General features: G+C 34.0%; 3 protein-coding genes across 3 annotated transcripts; 2 read left to right on the forward strand and 1 right to left on the reverse strand.

Moving 5' to 3' along the window:
• Positions 1 to 4,961: 4,961 nt before the first annotated feature.
• LOC123699872 lies at positions 4,962 to 6,948 on the forward strand. The gene is made up of 4 exons (XM_045646923.1): positions 4,962 to 5,013; positions 5,997 to 6,072; positions 6,346 to 6,464; positions 6,803 to 6,948. The coding sequence occupies exons 1-4, from the start codon at positions 4,962 to 4,964 to the stop codon at positions 6,946 to 6,948; spliced, it is 393 nt and encodes a 130-aa protein (XP_045502879.1).
• Positions 6,949 to 7,206: 258 nt separating this feature from the next.
• LOC123703765 (mediator of RNA polymerase II transcription subunit 18) lies at positions 7,207 to 13,870 on the reverse strand. Its single transcript, XM_045651908.1, has 5 exons — positions 13,629 to 13,870; positions 13,386 to 13,517; positions 12,845 to 13,049; positions 12,538 to 12,650; positions 7,207 to 7,511 (listed from the first exon to the last, which is right to left on the reverse strand). The coding sequence occupies exons 1-5, from the start codon at positions 13,722 to 13,724 to the stop codon at positions 7,386 to 7,388; spliced, it is 672 nt and encodes a 223-aa protein (XP_045507864.1). The 5' UTR covers positions 13,725 to 13,870; the 3' UTR covers positions 7,207 to 7,385.
• A 360-nt stretch (positions 13,871 to 14,230) lies between these two features.
• Positions 14,231 to 19,636, forward strand: LOC123701440 (exosome complex component RRP4). Its single transcript, XM_045648925.1, has 5 exons — positions 14,231 to 14,452; positions 14,551 to 14,788; positions 15,016 to 15,150; positions 18,733 to 18,921; positions 19,420 to 19,636. Exons 1-5 carry the CDS (start codon positions 14,328 to 14,330, stop codon positions 19,633 to 19,635), a joined length of 903 nt encoding a protein of 300 aa, XP_045504881.1. The 5' UTR covers positions 14,231 to 14,327; the 3' UTR covers position 19,636.
• Positions 19,637 to 19,922: the final 286 nt, after the last annotated feature.

A 19,922-nucleotide genomic window follows, 5' to 3' on the forward strand; every position in this document is an offset into this window, starting at 1 on the left:
ATTTATTTATATTAATTAATGAATATTACATTTTTATATATTTTTTGTGCAGTTATAGAAGGTAACTTATTACACGAAGTGGACACGACGTAATTTCTTCACGTGTAAAATGTGAAATGGCTACAACTTACGGGCTACTCGGTACCATAATAACATATTTGACTTACAGATCGCGTTTCCACCCGACACGCTATGTAAATGTGTGCAATGTGCAGTGTGCGTAAATGCCCATGTGTAGACACTAATTGTGCATAAGAGACGTGGCATGCGTATTAAATCATACCTCTGTATGATTTAATACGCAAAAATCGATAGACAATTCCATTTAACAAGGTGTAGCTATTGCTGTTCTGTTAATTTTAAAACTAAGTACCTATGTAGGTATATGTATGTGATTAAAACAAAAAATACCTAGCTACCACGTAAAATTTTTAAAATTGTAATGATTTTCTATCATCGAAAATTATTTGATTTTGTGATAGGTATACCTACGTGGTTTGATGTAAGTACGTATACTTACAAAATAAGATGTTATTGGTGTTAGGTTTTTCCAAGAAATAGGTACTTACAATTTTCTAATTACTTATTCGTCAATTCAAAAATAAGTACAATTAACTAAGTATTTAAATATGCTATTGCTGCGCACTTGCTCATTCTGTATATACATATATATGCGTTCTCGTAATCTGCAATGTAAAGAGGTGACCTTGTCTTTATATGGGGCAGGATATACACAACAAGAAAACATTCCTATCTAACTTATACCATATATTTTTATGTACAAATGGTTGATAATACTAAATAGTTAAATACCTATACATCACAGTAAATAGTAATTATCAATTGGATAAGGCCAGAAAATGAGGAATATTAGGGAATTAGCCATTCGCACTTTGTATGTTGACCGCCTCCTTGGTACAGTGGTTGACGCGTGAGCGTAGAACCGAGGGGTCCTGGGTTCGATTCCCGGTGGAGACGACGAAAAAAAAAAATGTCTCGGTCTGGTAGGGCACAGAAGGCTGATCACCTACTTGTCCCTAAAGAAAAATCGATCAGTGAAACAGATGTATGCATAATGCATCTGCCCCTTACCCCACTACGGGGACATGGGACTTCACTTACTTTGTATGTAAACAACACAATTTTTGTCTGCAGTCCCTTTGGTACAGAGACGCTGAGGAGTGAGGATGCCAAAAACGACGGATGTCGATGCGTAGCCTCTTTTACAAATTTAAAAATACTTGATGACGTAATTTTGATCAAAAGGTGGGAAAAATAAATGAACTGATATTAATGGTAAAATGAAAATTGGTAAGGCTGGTTGCAGAGTTTGACCGACCATCAGTGCGTAACGTCGGTCCTGACGATACGCATCAACAATGTGTATGACTATGACACTAATACACATGACAATACGCGTGCGTATGGTCGGTCTAGCTATGAACGGTTTTATGAATTTCCATACATATGACAAGCGCGACTGACGTACCCACTAATGGTCGGTCAAGCTCTGTAACCAGCCTAAAACCTTAAACAGGGTGTCCCACTATTGGTATACTTAGAGCGAAGGAACTTGTGGTTTTGCATACACTGAACACGTAAAAAATACTTAAACAACAAAATTACGTCAAAAATTGATTGCTAATTTTTTCCTGAAAATCCATGTTTTCTTCCCTAGCTTCGCGCAGCCAGCATGTACCGCTTCTCTAATGTGAGCATTTTGTCTATGTTAATAATTGTAAACGATTGTAATGGATACGTACACATAGAGTTTTACTTTATTCATCTATGTATTTGAAAAAAAAAATGCGTCTGGAATTTTATAAGTATTTTTAACAAACTCAGCGTATGCAAAACTATAACCTCCTTTGAGCTTAGTATACCAACAGTGGGGACACCTGTATAGGTATAAAAGGTATTTGTTATGAATGAGGGGTAGATTCTATGGAGGATTGAAACTCACGCCATCTTTTAAAATCATATCAATGTACATTTAACATTTAAAATTGTAGGTAAGTATATATAGGTATATCTACTGTTCTGTGGGTATATCATAAAGCGTTATTCAGCCTTTACAACGTGTAATTTAATTTATGCCACATTGGATTATGTACCTGGTATTTTAGTATAGTTGCACAGATAATATAATAGTAGGTATCTACCTATACTATACTAGTAACGGAAGTAGGTATCAAGTATTATTTATGTAATTAATAACAAAATAACCTATATTTTACTGAGCATTAGAAGTTAGATCTATACAACTGTCCATAATATATTCTATATTCTTATATTAGGTAATATTAATATTAAAAGAGGAACGGTTTGTAATTATGTATGTATGTATGGTTTGCACGCATAAACTACTGGACTGATTTCAAAAATTCTTTCACCATTAGAGATAGAGAGCTGCATCTTCACTGAGCAACATAGGCTAGGTTTTATCCCGGAAATCCCATGGGAACGGGATTTATGCAGGTTTTTGTTTGCAAACGCGGGCGAGGCCGCAGGCGAAAAGCTAGTATTTTATATTATATCGGTAGTTTTAATTCCCATATTGCGTCACCTTTATGTGCGTATTTAACTATTTATATTTCGTAGAATTAGCACATAAAAAGCTTCTTTGACTGTGGCTCATGTTTATCCATCTAAAACCAGTTAAGCAAGCTTATGACAGATAAATTATTATAATGGTTATGGGTCTCTCTCATAATTTTAATAAAATTATCAAATATCTAGACTAGTCATCCGGTGGCTTTGCCTAGAATATTTTCCGGGAGCTTTGAAAATGGGTAGATAATTTTATAGATTACTAGCTTACCGCCCGCGGCTTCGCCCGCTTTTTCTTAAACCTAATAAATTAAATACTAAAACCTTCCTCTTGAATCACTCTATCTATTAAAAAAAACCGCATCAAAATCTGTTGCGTAGTTTTAAAGATTTAAGCATACAAAGGGACATAGGGAAATAGGGACATGAAAGCGACTTTGTTTTAATACTATGTAGTGATTTATTGCTATATTCGATTTTTTAGGAGTTTAATTTATACCTACTGTAAGTATATTTCGTTCCAATGTTAGTTGAATTGTCTAGCGAATGGGTTGTGTATACTTACCTAGTACTTTTACTTAGTTCTTAACCGATGACAGAAAAGGGTATGCTTTGAATTTGTATGTTGTAATCTTGTAAGTACATGTATCTAATATATAAAAATCAATGCCACTTTTCGTTGTAATTCCATAACTCGAGAACGGCTGAACCGATTTCGATAATTCTTTTTTTATTATATTCCTTGAAGTACGAGGATGGTTCTTATGTAGAGAAAACGTTAATATGTACCACGGGCGAAGCCGGGGCGGACCGCTAGTTCTGTATATTTTTCAAAGAATTCTAGATTTTCAGATCCAGAATCCACAAAACCAAAGAAAATAACAATTTGAATGATTACCTACTAAATAAATTACACTTTGTCGTAAAAGGCTTAGACTAGAGGGTTACTCATATTATAATATGCATTGTAGTTTGTACTTGAATGATACCTATGAGATAATAATATACCTACGTAACTATTCGTATTTAAAGGTATGTGAATAACACTACTGCTCTACAGGCTACATGCTACAGAGTACCTACAGATGTTGGGTGTGAGTGAGATGAGAGTGTTGTGCTAGATACTAACTACAGATGAATGCTTTATTGCTTTGAAAAAAATATAAATACATATACATAAAACATAGACAAGATTTTACAGAAACAGCAAAATGTGGCCTTATCGCTTATACAGATGTAGGTAGGTATTTATTATAGATCCATTGATTTTTAATATTGTTAGTAATTAATATTTTTGTCACTATATTAATTATTTTATCTATTCAAAGTTGAATTCATGAAAATATGTAGGTACTTTAAGAAATCTACAGTATTTTTACTACAAACTGTAAAATATAGTTACTCATTAGTCAACTTCGAAGAAAAAAATTGAACCTTTTTTTTCCTCACCTTTCGATATCATCATGCGCATGTGTTTTGAAGGCAGGGCGGACGTGGTGGATTTGGATTATTATTATGTGAAAATCATTTGGACCGTGTGGGCGCGCGCCGCGGCCGTCGCCCGTTGGTTTGACTAAACCAGACTTCGTGGCGCTCTACTACCTGTTCGCCTTGACGCTCACGCCGCACGTTAGCGGCAAATCATTGTAGAGTTATATGAACATGTGTCAACTTTAATCGAAAGTCATTATTTAACAAAGAAATCGTTTATGGTGAACGTAGATACGAGTCAAAAACTAAATAGGCTAAATTACATATTTTGTAGCAATGTAATGGATTATGTAAATAATATTGCCTAATATGTATTCATAATTTATAACAGAAATAGCACAGTTTGCCACGAAAGCAGATTGTGGGTACCTATTAGTTTACAATTTAGCAAAATTCGAGAAAAGTCGTTTTAGAAATTATAAAAATTACCTACTTACAGACTAACATCCGTTACATTCACTATCAACCATTACGCATTATAAACAGGTAAGCAGTAGGCACATTACAAATGCTTAAATCTATTGAGCTCTTCACTTCACAACGATTCTCTGATAAAACAAATAGGTAGGTATGGAAAAGTTGAGTCATAGTAACATCGTGATGCTTGCCACGTTCCTAGTCGACTTTATAATAATATTATGTGCCTACTTCTTCCTTTTATGAACTGACTCTACATTTTGATATTTAATTTAATTCGTTTTCAAGTACAATTATAAGTTACATTAGTCTCTTCTTATTGTATACAAATACTTGCAATTGTTTTTGAGAAAGTCAGTTTTATTTTATTTCATTGGTAGGAAAGGTTTTTCATTAAATCTCAATGTAGCGTATTCAAAATATTATTAACTGTATTCACTTAAATCAACATAAACCAAACTTCATTATATGATAAGAAAATTGTTTTTTTTTGAAAACACATGATGATTTTTGGAAAATGTGCTTCAACAATCGCAATACTCATACATTTTTATCGTACGTAACATTTGCAATCCTATCGATATTAAATTATAATTTTTGGAACGGGGTTATCTAAATTTAGATTGGTACCGAGCTAGTTATAGGTATCTAAGATAGTGTCCAGAGACATGGTCTCAGAAGTAAGTTAATATAATTAATACATAGAGTTCGGTAAGTAGGTTCTACGCGTTCTTATTCTGTGGTATGTATAATGTATAGGAACTATATCTATCAAGCAAGTTGTGACTTCTTGCGGGCTTACCAAAATCAGATAACTGTTATAGTTACAGAGGTAATTTTTAACCGCTAAATAGTCAATCATATTAGGTAATAGTCAATTATATTATTGATATGATATAATAGTCAATTATATCATATCAATCATCTATACATATAATAAATCTGTAGAAGGGTCAATTCAGTACATTGAAAATATTGAAAAAATAAATAGCAGGGGGTGTTACTAGATCGATACCAAACCCAAACATGTGATTAAAAAAATTTTTGTCTGTCTGTCTGTCTGTCTGTATGTGAAGGCATCACGAAAACTAGCCGTTCGATTTCGATGAAACTTGGTATAATTATACCTTATTATCCTGGGCGTAAAATAGTATACTTTTTATCCTGGAAAAATACGTAGAAAAAAATTAATCTTAATTTTTCAGTTTTATCCATAGACGTTGTTCCGTAGAACCGCGAACACACGTTGCGTATTATTATAGGCCTAGCCGTATTTGGGAATTGGGTCCAATAGATATTTATAAGATGTTATTGACAGAGGTACTCAAAATGGAGAAATAACCATCCACGCGAAGACCGACATCCGCGCGGACGGAGTCGCGGGCGGAAGCTAGTATCTTTATAAATTTATTATCAAATGTGATAATATATTTTCGTCGTATTAATAGGTATAATATAGTTAGTGTGCACTTTACTAGCTTTGACTGTTGTCTAACAAAGCGAAAACTAATAATAATTAATTAATGATAATATTACAGGATTTTGTAATGGAGCAAGTTATGATGACATCATTGGAATCGAATACAAAACTAATCCAGCGCCAGATGGTCATAGGTATTTTGATTATTAGGTTGCTACTATTGATTAAACTAAGTACCAATATGTATATAAGTAGGTACTTCTACTTTTTATTAGATAACAATATTTCCTTCATTGTGAAAAGAAATTGCCATTATCTTTCTCAAAGCCTACATTAAGTACCTAACTCAAAATTCTACAATATAATTATTTGGCAAGAGCCATGGGAAATTCAAGTTGAGAACCTGTTTCATTTCGTAATAATCGTTTATGGTGTCTAATAAATTCTATAATGATGATTATTAATAGATGCGGCATCTGTCCTACATACTTTCAAAAGATTTGCGCCTTCAACTTCCAAACGAACTCCACATATATATTCGACAACCACTGTGTGATGGACCTGTATAATTGTATTCATGGAACCGGTAAATTCTCTTTAATTATATTACTAGATTCTCAAAAAGTAGGTGTGGGCAGCGTGAGTGTTTTTTCATGTTTGATGTGGTACAGTTTAGTTCAAACACTCCAATTAATATCGTTCCTCTTATACATATTTTATCACAATATCCATCCAGTCTTTATTATTAGTTTTATTTGGAATATTGAATTTACTTAGTTACCTCTAAAATTTAATTTCATCTTAGTATAAAAAAGAGATGTAGGTAGAGTGTAGAGCCTCAGCCGTGGATGCATTCCACGCCGAGGTGACAATATAACTAAACAATGAAAATCTCAGATGAAAATTAATTGTATCAATTTTCAGTGTTTGTACAATTGAAAAGATATGAAAATTGTTTGTACATAGGCAACTTTGCCTATGTTCACGGTATTAAGCGAGAAGATTCCGACTACGGAGAGGACCACATAGGAATTATAGATACGAAGAAAAATCCCGATTTTGTTAAATAAACAGAATTTATTATAACTAGTCAATATTTTAAATACCTACTTGCAATTCAAAACTGTACATTGAATATTTTTTTTAATAATACTTCGCGATGAAAGAATTGTTAAAATCGGACCAGTAGTTCTGAGATTAGCGCGTTCAAACAAACAAACTCTTATAGTATAGATTCAATGCAGTCCCTAGTCTCACTAGAGATTTTATTCTATAGGGTTCAAGTCAGAGCCATTAATACTAAAGCGTACAGTAATAAAACTTCAATGTAAAATTTTCATACTTTAATAACTTATAAACCTACTTATTAGATATTTTAACTTAATTATCTAAGCGCATGAACAAAAATTCCTTCAAAGTTCATTTACTATATAAAGTTAATCTTTTTTCACTTATGTATTATCATCTAAGAATGGTAATTATGATGAGTTTAAATAAAATACATAGGCTAAGTAACCGCCATGTGGCCAAGCCTCTTGTAGTCTATTTTGTCGAGTTGTACGAGCGGTCGCAACTGATCCGCGAAGGCACGCATGTCTTCACCAATAGCATCTTGACCCTGTGGTGCTAAAACCTACAACAAACAAGTTATTTGATTTTTAAACTGAACATAAAATTAAATAATAATAATAATAATAAACGGGCGTAGGGATGTGACGACCCCATCGCCCACGGTTGGGATATCTATTGTTTACGTGATAATAGATATTCCACCCGTGCAATCAGTCAACCCGCAGGACACCTTGTGGCGGGGTGTCGGGGAGTAGCGACCCCGCGGGAACCGAGTGCTCCCGGGGGAGGCCCCTGTCTTCATCTCCGGCTTGCCTTCACCGGCCGGTCGGAGTGAAGCCTGACGAGGACAGGACCCCCACCTCTGGCTTGCCTTAACCGGCCGGCCAGAGTGGAGTCGCGAGAGCTTTTAGCTCGAAGGGTGGATGCGAATCGTAAGTGGCGAGTGGGCACGTGATGCTGGACCCTCAGGGAGCGCGTGATCGGAGTTTAAAGTCCAGGGACGCCTCTCCACCCTTAGCTGCTCACAATATGTTGCCCCCTTGTCGCACTATTGCAGCGACTTGTTTCGGGGGCCCATACAGTGAGAGGGCGAGTCACCACCTGCCAACAATTTTTTGCTATATCTTAGTAGAAAGGCAGGTGCCATAGTCTTCCATAGTCCTTAATTCCGGTCCATTAACATCCCATTCCATAGCCCAGTTTATTTTGTTTCCTTATCTTGTAATAGTCCTACATCGGCCGCGGACTGCCCAGGGCTGTATCTCTATAGTGCAGTCATGGGCAGGCTGCGGCTGGTGTCCCACAACACAGTAAAGTTCTCGAAAGGGCCTCTGCGTGTTGGATCCGTGTCCCCACGTAAGCCTTCCAAAGGACCGGGTACTTTCCTTATGATGGTACCCGTGTATTATGGAACTGAGATAATAATAATAATAATATTTTAATTACAGATATTTCATCCATATTTGTGTTAGTATACATTAATCTTAGAAACTATGTTAGTAATACGATTATAAAATTAAATTCCATACAAATTAAATTCAAACACAGATTAAAACCATTAAATATTATTCAAATTATCCATTATCCAATTATACTTATTGCATACAATGTAAATTTGCCCACCGCTTAAGGAATGGTCCGTCTACTTTCTCAATTAATGTCTTCAGAATACCATTGGAACTCTCACGCATTCTCCTCATCATAGATGCTGCCCTTTTCCTCATTATCGCGAAAAAATCGTCGGTCTGGCAATTGGCAAACATCTGAGACGCGCTACAGAAGCGTGGAAGCCCCAACAGTACTCTGAAGCCATTGTTATATTGTACACGTAGGACATTGTAAGCCCGCCGCGTAAAAGATAACCACAGGCTGCAAGTATAAAATGTTTGGCAGTACGCCTTAAATAAAGTTATTTTAGCCTGTGGCGAGCAACGAGCAAATTTTCGTGCGAGCATATTGCAGCGGACTGCCAATGCCCTACGCTCCCTCTCAATATCTTGTATATCATTCATATCTTCTGTCACAATATGCCCTAGATATTTAAACTCTCCTACTTGTTTAAGAGGACTGCCATTAATATACACAGGTGGTATGTCATGTACAGGGACTCCCTTACTTTTAAACACAAGAAGTTCGCATTTTTTTACATTATATTCTAGACCGTGCGAAGCTGCATATGACTCACAAATTTTAATGAGCTGCCTGAGAGCACCAATTGATGGACTCAGCAAGACCATATCATCCGCGTAACTAAGATTATTTATAGTTAGTCCATCGATAGAACACCCGATACCAGTCTTGCTGAGTTCATCAATCAGCTGGTTCACATATATGTTAAAAAGTGTCGTAGACGTCAGGCCGCCCTGTCTAAGGCCGCACTCTAACACATATCTATCAGAATACTCCCCCGCCCATCTGACTGAGTTAAACTGGTTGTTATACCAATATTGCAACACTCTAACAATCTCAAAAGGAACTTCAAGGTATCTTAGTTTTTCCCATAGCTTTTCGTAAGAAACACGATCGTAAGCCTTAGACAGATCAAGAAAAGCTGCGTAAACAGGTGTCTTCCTGTCTGTGTAATATTTCACAGTCTGTTTTAATGTTAATATAGCATGTTCTGTGGAAAGGCCGTGCCTAAACCCAAACTGCGCATCGTTAAAGTTTACACATTTTTGGAGGCGTCGATCGAGCAAGCAGTCAAAAACTTTGCCAAGAATCGCGGCTAGTGAGATTGGTCGGTAATTACCTTTATCTCCGATATCACCCGATTTGTTTTTAACTACTGGAACGACGACGCTCTCCATCATGTCTGCAGGTAGATAGGAATGACGGATACAAAAAGTATACAACATTGCTAGGACTCTGTAAATATGTTGACCCGCGTTTAAAAGGTGTTCTACGCATAAACCATCGTGCCCTGCTGCTTTACCTTTCGCTAGATTTTTTACAGCGAACTTAACATCATTGGCATTAAAAGATATTTCACTTTCTTTTATAGGTAGGCAAGCATGAGACATCCGCTGGGACGACGGTATATTTGGATGTACATGAAAATAATCTTTAAATATATTTGCTATACCTTTTGGCTCCGTCTCTCCATCGACACTCATAGGGAGGCCCGCCCTACAATTCAATTTGTTAGTGGCTTTCCAAAACTTCTTAAAATTTTTATTTTTATGCAAATCTGCTATAATATCCATTTTAACCTGATCGCTATTATTCTGATAGTATTTTAACTTATTTTTAAACTTACTTCGGCTCTTTCTCATATCTTTATAAATATTTCCACAGAAAGGCATGCCACACGCTTTCCAAAGCAAAAATTTACTGCGCGCCTCTCTATGAGCGTCCTTTACATATCTATTCCATCCTACAATATGCCTACGCTTACGATACAATCTAGTTTGTTTACTCAATATTGCAGCATCTTGTAAAATATTTATTATTTTATAATACAACTCGTCAATAAAAAATCTATGCTCCTTATCATAACACATATTATCACAACAAATTCTCAATTGGCAAGGAAGATCAATATTTTTAAGGGCTGAGTTACATATTTCAGAATATTCGTCTACATTTATATCCTCATTCCAATGTACTGTATTGCTTTTTTGTGAAGCTACATCGTGACTATTTATTTTTATCCTTAAACCATATATATTGCAATTAATGACTAATGGAAAATGATCAGACCAAAAAACGTCACTACGCACCTCCACATTTGAAATAGATAGCCAAGCTGACTCAGATGTTAAACAATGGTCGAGCCAGCGACAACAACCATGCGCATCGCTTATAAAAGTAAAAGTATTGCTATCTAAACCAAGCTTAATTACATCTGCACATTTCCATTGTTGATCTGAACAAAAATTAAATAGTTCCTTACCAAAGAGTTCACCAGGGTGGGCATTGAAGTCTCCCAAAATATAAACCGATTCAATATCACACATTTCCACCATGGCAACAATTTCACTCAAGCATTCGTTAAATTCCACTATATTGTCTAAGGAGCATGTAGGCATATAAACACTGAATATTAGCATTTCACGATTCGACACTATACCTTTTATTGCCACTATGCGATCACTAGAGCTCGATACAACCGACACAGAACTGAAGAAATTTTTACGCCACAGAAGCGCAACGCCACCAAAAGGCCTGCCTCTTAATAGACCGTCACCGAGATTCACACTTGATTTCCCAGTATATGAAAAATTATTATGTATATCTCCAAGTGTAGGTATATCACTTGGCAAGAGCCATGTTTCCTGGAGGGCAATAATGTCCGCTGAGTCACACAGCGCCTTAATACATCCACTAGACCTCTTGGATCCTTTACAATTAAAACTTATTATACTCATATTGGCATTATTATCCATTATTTGAAAAATTTATTCTCCTCCATATTACTTCGAAGAGCCGGTTCTTTAGATTTGAAATAGACATAGCGCCGAAACGCTACACCCATTGGCCAAATATTTTCGTCCATGAATAGGGATAATTTACTTCTAGGTATATCAAATTTGAAAGCTTGGTATTGTTTATTATTTTTCATTGTAATTTTAGAAAGCTCAACTCGAACCATAGTTTTATTTTTCCACCATAATTAATTTGTTATAAGTTAATTTGTTATATTAAACATTTCATTGTAATTGAAATGTCTCTAATTAAATTGCTTAATTCAATTCAAATGTATGCATACATTTTAGTGGTAGAGATTGTCCTTTACATATCTATTCTGTTCTGAAAACTGTTCCAGGTAGGAACTGCATTTGCAAGTTCAAAGTATTGTAAGTCCCTATATTGTTATTTCATGTCTGCACACAAAATTTTAATTTAATCTTGGGATTAATATGCAATAAAAGAAGTTTCAAATCTATTGAAAAAAAAAAAGCACCATAACATATATTTTTGCACACAGCAGTGCAATTTCCGACTGCATTAAATCAGTAAATGATTATTATTCATACTGCTACGTCAAAGTTTGTAAAAATTAAAATTAAAATCCAGGAAAATCAAGCGAAATGAACAGGGTTTCTTCAGGGTTTATTAATTAGACAATAACTTTAAAGCTGGACAGAAACAACGTTAATAAGTATTCTTCTATAGCTTTACTGCATCTGGCACATTCCACTCACAATTGTGTCAAGTGTCAACCTAATACTTATTCACAAGCTATATAACATGTGAGCATTAAGGCTATTACGCTGTTAAAGCAGCCATAAAAACACAATATAGTCATTAGTTTATAACAAGAGCGTTTAAATTTAAAAGAAGTCGTATTTGCCATTGAGTTACTGTGATATTATGCATATGAGGTAATTGTTGACAGTGAAGGCCATACCTACATTAAATCTCAATCATATCAATTTAATTTGTATAATTTGAATTTTCTCATTACTTCCTTTTTGCAATTAAACGTTTTTTTTTTACTATTTTCGAATATATAAGTAACTAGTCTTGAAATTTAAGTTGTAAATTCTGTAAGTTTAATATTAAACTTAAAGATGTTTTCAAATTCAAATTCTCTTTATTTGCTGAATGTAGTTACATAGCTGAAGTAGTTTTGAATATATACTCACAGATAATTCAACAAGATAACTCTGTGATATTGGCTCAGGAGGCATTGAACTTTGAGATATCTTGAACACTTTTGCAACTGTAATTTTCATTCTGCCTTTTCTAAACATATAACCTGTAACAATTAACTAATTTTAGGAATGTTTATGGTTGTAATCAATTTGATTCCATCCAATTTTACCATTAAAATTTATCCCTCATATAGTAGCTACATATTTAATATGAAATATATGAATATCAGCCTAATATTTTCTCACAAATCTATAGTATGTTTTTTAATTATAAATATATAAGTACCTAATGAATTACCTTTAACACTATATTCAAACTCAATCCTACAGCCAAGCTCATTAAGGAATTCAATGAGCATTCCACTGCAGGCAATATCCAAACTTGACCTGACAACAGTTGGCCGATTCTTGTCTCCCAAGTCAGGCTGTCCAATATATCTCAGCTGGTACGGCATATCCCTTGCATCTAGGGCCTTTCTCACTCGGAGCATAAGAGGAGCCATCTGGAATTATGAGTTGATATGTATTTATTTATTTATAATTAAAATGGTATTACACCAATTACATTGGGATATTTGGCATCTGTTCACAATTTAACAACTTCCTATGATAAAGAACATTCATATTGTATAATACTAATATTATAAAGCTGAAGAGTTTGTTTGTTTGTTTGTTTGAACGTGCTAATCTCGGGAACTACTGGTCCTATTTTAAAAATTCTTTCGGTGTTAGATAGCTCATTTATCGAGGATGGCTATAGGCTATATATCATCACGCTACGACCAACAGGAGTGGAGCCACGGGGGTGAAACCGCGCGGAGCAGCTAGTGTTGTATTACCTGTTGATTTGGATCACGTAAGCTGAAACAAACTTCCTGATCATCAAATGTTTCTGGGCCAGCATCAACATTATCACACAGACCTCTTAATCTATGTAATAAAACCTCAACAGCTGAATCTAAGACAGAACCCTGAAAAAATGAGATGAGACCTTTATGAGTACTTTAGTATTTATTGAACAATCGAAAGATTTAATCATTCGAAGCCACTGATTAATAGAGATCTTAATAAGATTCACTGACCTGTAGTAAATATTCTTGGTTTGGAATAATATTAGCTTTCAGTGCTTGCGACAAACTGTCGGTCGCAGTGATAGGAGCAGCGTTTATTGCCGACATGGTATTATCTAATTGCGCCAGCACAACAAAACATTTAATTAATTAATTCATATGCTTAATTTTATTTCCTAAATATAAACATATGAATTGCATTTATTAGGATAATATTTTGAACACATTCACAAACACTGAAATGGGTAATGGCAAATGACAATTTGATTTTGACAAAACACTGACAGCTATCAATATAATCACCACAGAGCAAGTAATGTTAATCACAGAATAAAAATATTACAATTAGAAAGAAATAAACACAAATAAAATACGTAATGTAAACAAAAAAAATAGATCAAAATTATTAAAATAAATTGAAAGACAGGCTTCGTATTTCTGAAAGGTTTCTGATTCAAGACAAAAAGAAGTCTGTAGTTTTTTTATTGTCAATCCGTGAATGACGAATGTGGTGTCTAAATTTGACTGTGACACTCCAGTATATATGTTCTGTCATCTGTGCACTTGACCATAGAGTATAGTAATATATATTGCACTTGACAGTTGTCACGGTTGTCACTTCCTTGTTTATTTACTTTGCACATTTTGCGGTTTTGAGAATCTAAATTTATTTTTAAAATTATAACTTAATGTTATTTAATTAATCTCATAATGTCCGGACACGTTTCTATTAAATTAGCAGCCGAAAGAGTTAATCACAGTGTGGCTGCTAACAATGAAATACCTAGGTTTTTTACCCCAGGCGAGGTTATTTGTGGATTGCAGGATTTTATGCGGTAATTTACTTAATTTTTGAGGGAAATAAAAAAATTGAAATACTTTATTGTATTTTAATTATTTTTGGTAGTTAAATAAAAGCCTTGATTTATTTCAGAGGACACGGAACATATGTGGAGGATGATTGCATTAAATCCTCTGTTGCTGGTGTTATGCAAAAGGTTAACAAGTTGATATGTGTGCGCCCGTTAAAAAGTAGATACGTTGGTGAAATTGGCGATGTTGTTGTTGGAAGAGTGCTTGAAGTACAACAGAAAAGATGGAAGATAGAAACTAACTCTCGATTAGATTCTGTTCTACAGTTATCCTCTGTTAATTTACCTGGTGGTGAACTGGTGAGACTTTTATCTTATAAATCATGATACTAATAATTTAAAGTAATTGGTAAAAACAACTTATTGCCTACAAATAAAGCCATATAGCTTTTATTAAATAAAACCAATACTAACATATAAAAGTATCCAAAAAAGTTTTACAATCTTGAATAAAATATCATAATATTCACAATCACTATCCAATTTTTAAAAGGGACTATCGGTTTAAAACAATACTTTATTTCCAGCGTCGGCGATCAGCTGAGGATGAACAGATGATGAGACAGCACTTACAAGAAGGGGATCTGATCAGTGCAGAAGTACAGAGTATATTTTCTGATGGTTCTTTAGCCTTGCACACTAGAAGTTTAAAGTATGGAAAGGTAATTTGGAATTTTAATTGATATAATTATGATTTTGTCTGCATTTATATATGAAGGGTACAGGTGCAAAACAAGAAATGTCACTAAAACAAAAAGTTGTGTAATAAACATTTTAATTTTTAAAAGTTAAAAACTTTTCAGTATCACTTAAAAAATTATAAACTACTAATAGAAACTTTAGCTTACATTATAAAGTCTTAATTTTAGGAACATACAATATTAAAATAAGACTGTATTTTTTTTTATTATAAAAAAAATAAAGTAATAGACTTTTGGCAAATGCAAAAACTGGAAATGTCCACTATGGACCATACAAGGAATGTCCAACTTAATATATTTTTTTACTAATTATACATGAGGAATGCTTTCAAAGTAGGATTGAGCCCCTTCAGAACAAAATTTTTTTAAATCTAATAAGTCCTTGTACTTTTCTGCACTAATAGGTAAAAAATTAGTATAGGAAAAATCTGGCAATTCAAATTCTTTTGATGTGATTGATCCAGTTTCCTTTTTTGCCACTATGGGTGATTTCTCCCATAAACCATTATAATTACTTCTGTGTAAAATAACTCTAGGGTGTTCTCTTACACACATTATTTCTCTTTGGGACTGCACAGGAAATGAGCATTTTTTCAGATACTGATTTTGAAAAAAGACTGTAAATTTTCTGATTAGTTCGCCTATTCCTACCTCAATCACCTCAAAAGGTTTGGGTCTTTGGCGACTAACTCTCAGCAAATCATACCACTGATATGGAACCTCCATGTGGGTTTTTAGATTGATAAGGCCCATATTTTTGTCACACTCTAAGTATGAATGTCCTCGGACAGGATATGTAATTTTGATGGAATCCAAAAATTTCATTTTATGGACTACAAAATGAATGAATCTTATCACTGTGTAGTTCTTATTCTGTCCACCTGCTGAATCACAATATATTTCCAAATGCTTCACACGATTATCCAGGTGGTTAGTCAAATAATGAAATAGAAATGAAACCACTTCATCTGATCCCTTGCGTCCACACGTTTCAGGGTAGGTATAAAAGTAGGAGCTTCCGTCTCCCAGTGCATGAATATTAAAAGAGAACATTGATAACTGACGCTTATAATACACATCGTTTGTAGTGATGTTTGGCAAGGATACATTCTTTTGGTAGTCCATAGCAATTGCTTGGAATTCTACATCTCTTTTGCTCTTCATTCTTGCATTCTTTTTACGATCATAAAATGTTTGAGCCTTTTTCTTATGCAAATTGTTAAGAATACTTATTCGATTAAGTTCAACTGTATTTCCTTGAACTCTTAAGGCCTTTGCTTTTATTGTGAATTCATCACAAGAACTGCATGTGTCAGTCCTTGGATAGCCAAATGATATATTAAACTCTGTGTTAAAGATTGTTCTATATGTTTCATAAGATACATGATTTTGTGACTCATGTGCATCCAAGTATAAGCTATACATTTTCTTTATGTTAAGATCTTCAGGCAGATATTCTTTTTTTGTATCATTTAAGCTATAGTGACTTAACCTTCCTTTGAAGGATTTAATATGATCACAAATCAGATTTTTAATGTTGCTGTTTAATCTCTTGTTTGAACTTGACTTGCCTCTTTTGTCACATGGTGCAGTACCTGTAGTTTTCAATGACTTTTGAAGATGTTCAAGTTTTCCTTTAGTAATACCAAATATAGATAAAAATGCCTTACAACAAACAGGTACTTCCTTTGTGTCATCATTCTCTATCACCCTCACTTTGTAAGTGAATTGAGTTTGGTGGAAATTAGCATCCATTTCATCTATCTTTCTACTTCGCCTCCTTTTTATTGAACACACATTCATTAAGCCACATAAGTATAGATTCTGATCATCTATGCTCTTCATGCTGTTGAAGTCTTTAAGTAATTTCACACGTTGCTCTGATGATATTCTATCAAAACATTTTAATCTTTTACACCTACAATCATCTCCCGGCTCGTGCGTAGCGACTCTCAATTTTTTCATCACTTCCCGCATTCTACCTGTTTTCTTTCGTTTCTTTGTTTTATGTACAAAGCTATTATTATTTTCTTCGTAACTATCACTCATTTTACCAACGCTAGACCAATACAACAACTATCTCTTCGAAATCACACACAGCCACTCCCAAATAAATACTCGTTATAACCTCAAAGCAATTTGACACTTGACAGCTTGGACATTCCTTCTTACGTTCCGTTACACTATGGACCTTTCCTGTTTTGTTCCTGTATACAGATTTGAAACTTTTGTTATACATCTGACTAAACTTGTTATTACACTTTTTGTGTAATGCTAAATAAAAATACGCGGGAAAACGAATGTATTGCCATAAAAAAAAAATTTTGAATTTTAGTGACATTCCTGGTTTTGCACCTGTACTCTTCATATGTATTTGGAGTAAATTTATATTATTTAATCCTTAACTTATATGGACATTCAATTTGTAGTACATATTGTTTTTTTGATATTAGAAATAAGCTTAATCTTTTGATTTTTAACCTTTGGCTGATGACCTGGTCTAAATGTAACATTAACGCCGCAGTACCGTCTCATAGACGTTAAAACTTAAATTGAAATAAAATAATATAAATTAAACAATACTATACTGTAACGGTTTTACAAATTGATTCATACATGTTTTAGAACAATTTAATACAGATAAAATAAAACTACTGTCCTTAATTTAATAATAATCAACATTTATTCTTGAATACACTATAATTGCTTAGCTAAATTTAGGAACTCTTTTTTTTTTATAAATCTACACATCAATCGACAAATGAACTTAAATAATCGTTACTTCTTTGTATTATAATTAAAAAATAACAAAAATAATTAGTCTTTCTTCAATAACAAAAAAAATGACAAGGCACATATTCGGTACATTTTCAACGTCGCGTCGTAGTATACAGTCATTGCATATTTGAAGACAGCATGTAAGACACATTGGCTTTCTGCATTGATAGTACTTTGTTCTTTTTTTAGGTGATTTGCACATAATATTGCACACGTCTTCCGAATTCCAGGTTCCAGATTAGCTTGGCTTTTTAGAGACGGAGGAGGTTCAGAGGTCAGGCATGTCGGTTGGTCCAATGCAGTGCCGGTGGAGAAGTTAATCTTTCAACTGGGGTTCTTTCCCGGTTCCTTGGCATACTCCTAGCTAGCATAGGTGTTTGTGGCATACTCTTTGGTGCAGATTTTTTTTTTCTATAGGCATTCTGCGAAAGAGAATAAAATTAAAACCGATGTGACGTCAACGAGACCTTATGTGGCTACCTACGTAAACACAGAGGTGACGACCAAGAGACATGCTTAGTTTTTGTACATAAACACCGTACTTACGTCTGTGAGACGGCGATCGCTCCTGTGGGAACATCTGTGCACTCGGCGCGCTGGTAGCCATTACTGGCGGCAACAAGATGGCAGGATAGGAAGGTAGCGGGAGGGGTAACGCTGCACGTCGCGTTATTTGAAAAATATTGTCATAATAAAAATAATGACGTCTGTGAGACGTATACCACGTCAGTTAAAGGTTAATAATAAAACTGTTAATCATTTTAGCTATCACAAGGTGTATTAGTCAAAGTATTTCCCTCATTAATAAGGAGAAGGAAGAACCATTTCCACAACTTGCCATGTGGAATATCAATAATTGTGGGCAATAACGGCTTTATCTGGATCAGTCCACAACAACAAGAACATAATATGGCAGTTGAGGACGACAGAGATGATTCAGAAAACTACTTACAGGTATAATTCCTGTGTTGTTATTTTAAATATGCAATACAGAAGTTTTTAAAATAAATAATTTGAATTATTTTATGGAAAAATAAAGATTAGGTAGAAATTTATATGTAATAAATTTTATTGGTTAATTATTGTCGTTTAAGTTTCGTTAAATTAAATAAGGGTAATCTAGAAATCACATTTCTATATAAGGTAACTGCCCCAGTAGATAAGTTTTACACTTAACAACACTGGTTCATTGGCGAGTCATTTTTATAATTAATTTATTAGGTACTAATTTTCCGCCCGCGGTTTCAAAGAAAAACTCGCATAGTTCCCGTTCCCGTGGAATTTCCGGAATAAAACCTATCCTATATTACTCGTGGATAATGTAGCTTTCGAATGGTGAAAGAATTTTTAAAATCGGTCCAGTAGTTTATGAGCCTATTCATTACAATCAAACAAACAAAGTTTTCCTCTTTATAATATTAGTGTAGATATCATTGGTTATTTTATTTGCAGCCAATCAGCAGATCAGATAGAGAAGCAATAGCGCGACTAAAGAACTGTATTGCGGCTCTTGTTGCATCAAAAATGATGCTCGATGACACTAGCATAATATTTGCTTATGAAGAAAGTCTTAAATATGAAGATGTGAAGGATCTATTAGACCCAGAAGCCATGCTTGATATTGCGTTCTTAACACAACACAGAATAAATGATGTTATGGAAGAATAAATATTTTGTTATTATTATTACTGTATTACATAGTCGCCTATATTTAATTCTTTTGTGGTTCAAGCAGCTAACATTTCTTTTTATTATGAAAAAATATTGTAAATTTAAAACTGTATAGCATTTTGTAGGCAAAATCGATTGAGATCCTTATGATTAATTAAATTACAATTTTTTACACTTTTATAAAAAAAAATGTATTAAGAGTTATAAATGAAATAAAAGTGAATGAAATAAAACAAAAAGTTTTGTTAAAAGTAGTTTAATAAAACTAATAATTATAAAGACAC

Source organism: Colias croceus, chromosome 2, assembly GCF_905220415.1.
Source record: "Colias croceus chromosome 2, ilColCroc2.1".
NCBI lineage: Eukaryota > Metazoa > Arthropoda > Insecta > Lepidoptera > Pieridae > Colias > Colias croceus.

Excerpts from the sequence above, each read along its gene's own strand:
- LOC123701440 (XM_045648925.1), top strand. The coding sequence starts at position 14,328 with ATGTCCGGACACGTTTCTATTAAATTAGCAGCCGAAAGAGTTAATCAC. Across the intron at positions 14,789-15,015 it reads ATTTACCTGGTGGTGAACTG|CGTCGGCGATCAGCTGAGGA; the intron begins GTGAGACTTTTA and ends CTTTATTTCCAG. Across the intron at positions 15,151-18,732 it reads GAAGTTTAAAGTATGGAAAG|CTATCACAAGGTGTATTAGT; the intron begins GTAATTTGGAAT and ends TAATCATTTTAG.
- LOC123703765 (XM_045651908.1), bottom strand. The coding sequence starts at position 13,724 with ATGTCGGCAATAAACGCTGCTCCTATCACTGCGACCGACAGTTTGTCG. Across the intron at positions 12,651-12,844 it reads GTTTGAATATAGTGTTAAAG|GTTATATGTTTAGAAAAGGC; the intron begins GTAATTCATTAG and ends TAATTGTTACAG. Across the intron at positions 7,512-12,537 it reads GTTATCTTGTTGAATTATCT|GTTTTAGCACCACAGGGTCA; the intron begins GTGAGTATATAT and ends TGTTTGTTGTAG.
- LOC123699872 (XM_045646923.1), top strand. The coding sequence starts at position 4,962 with ATGATTTTTGGAAAATGTGCTTCAACAATCGCAATACTCATACATTTT. Across the intron at positions 5,014-5,996 it reads AATACTCATACATTTTTATC|GATTTTGTAATGGAGCAAGT; the intron begins GTACGTAACATT and ends ATAATATTACAG. Across the intron at positions 6,465-6,802 it reads TAATTGTATTCATGGAACCG|TGTTTGTACAATTGAAAAGA; the intron begins GTAAATTCTCTT and ends ATCAATTTTCAG.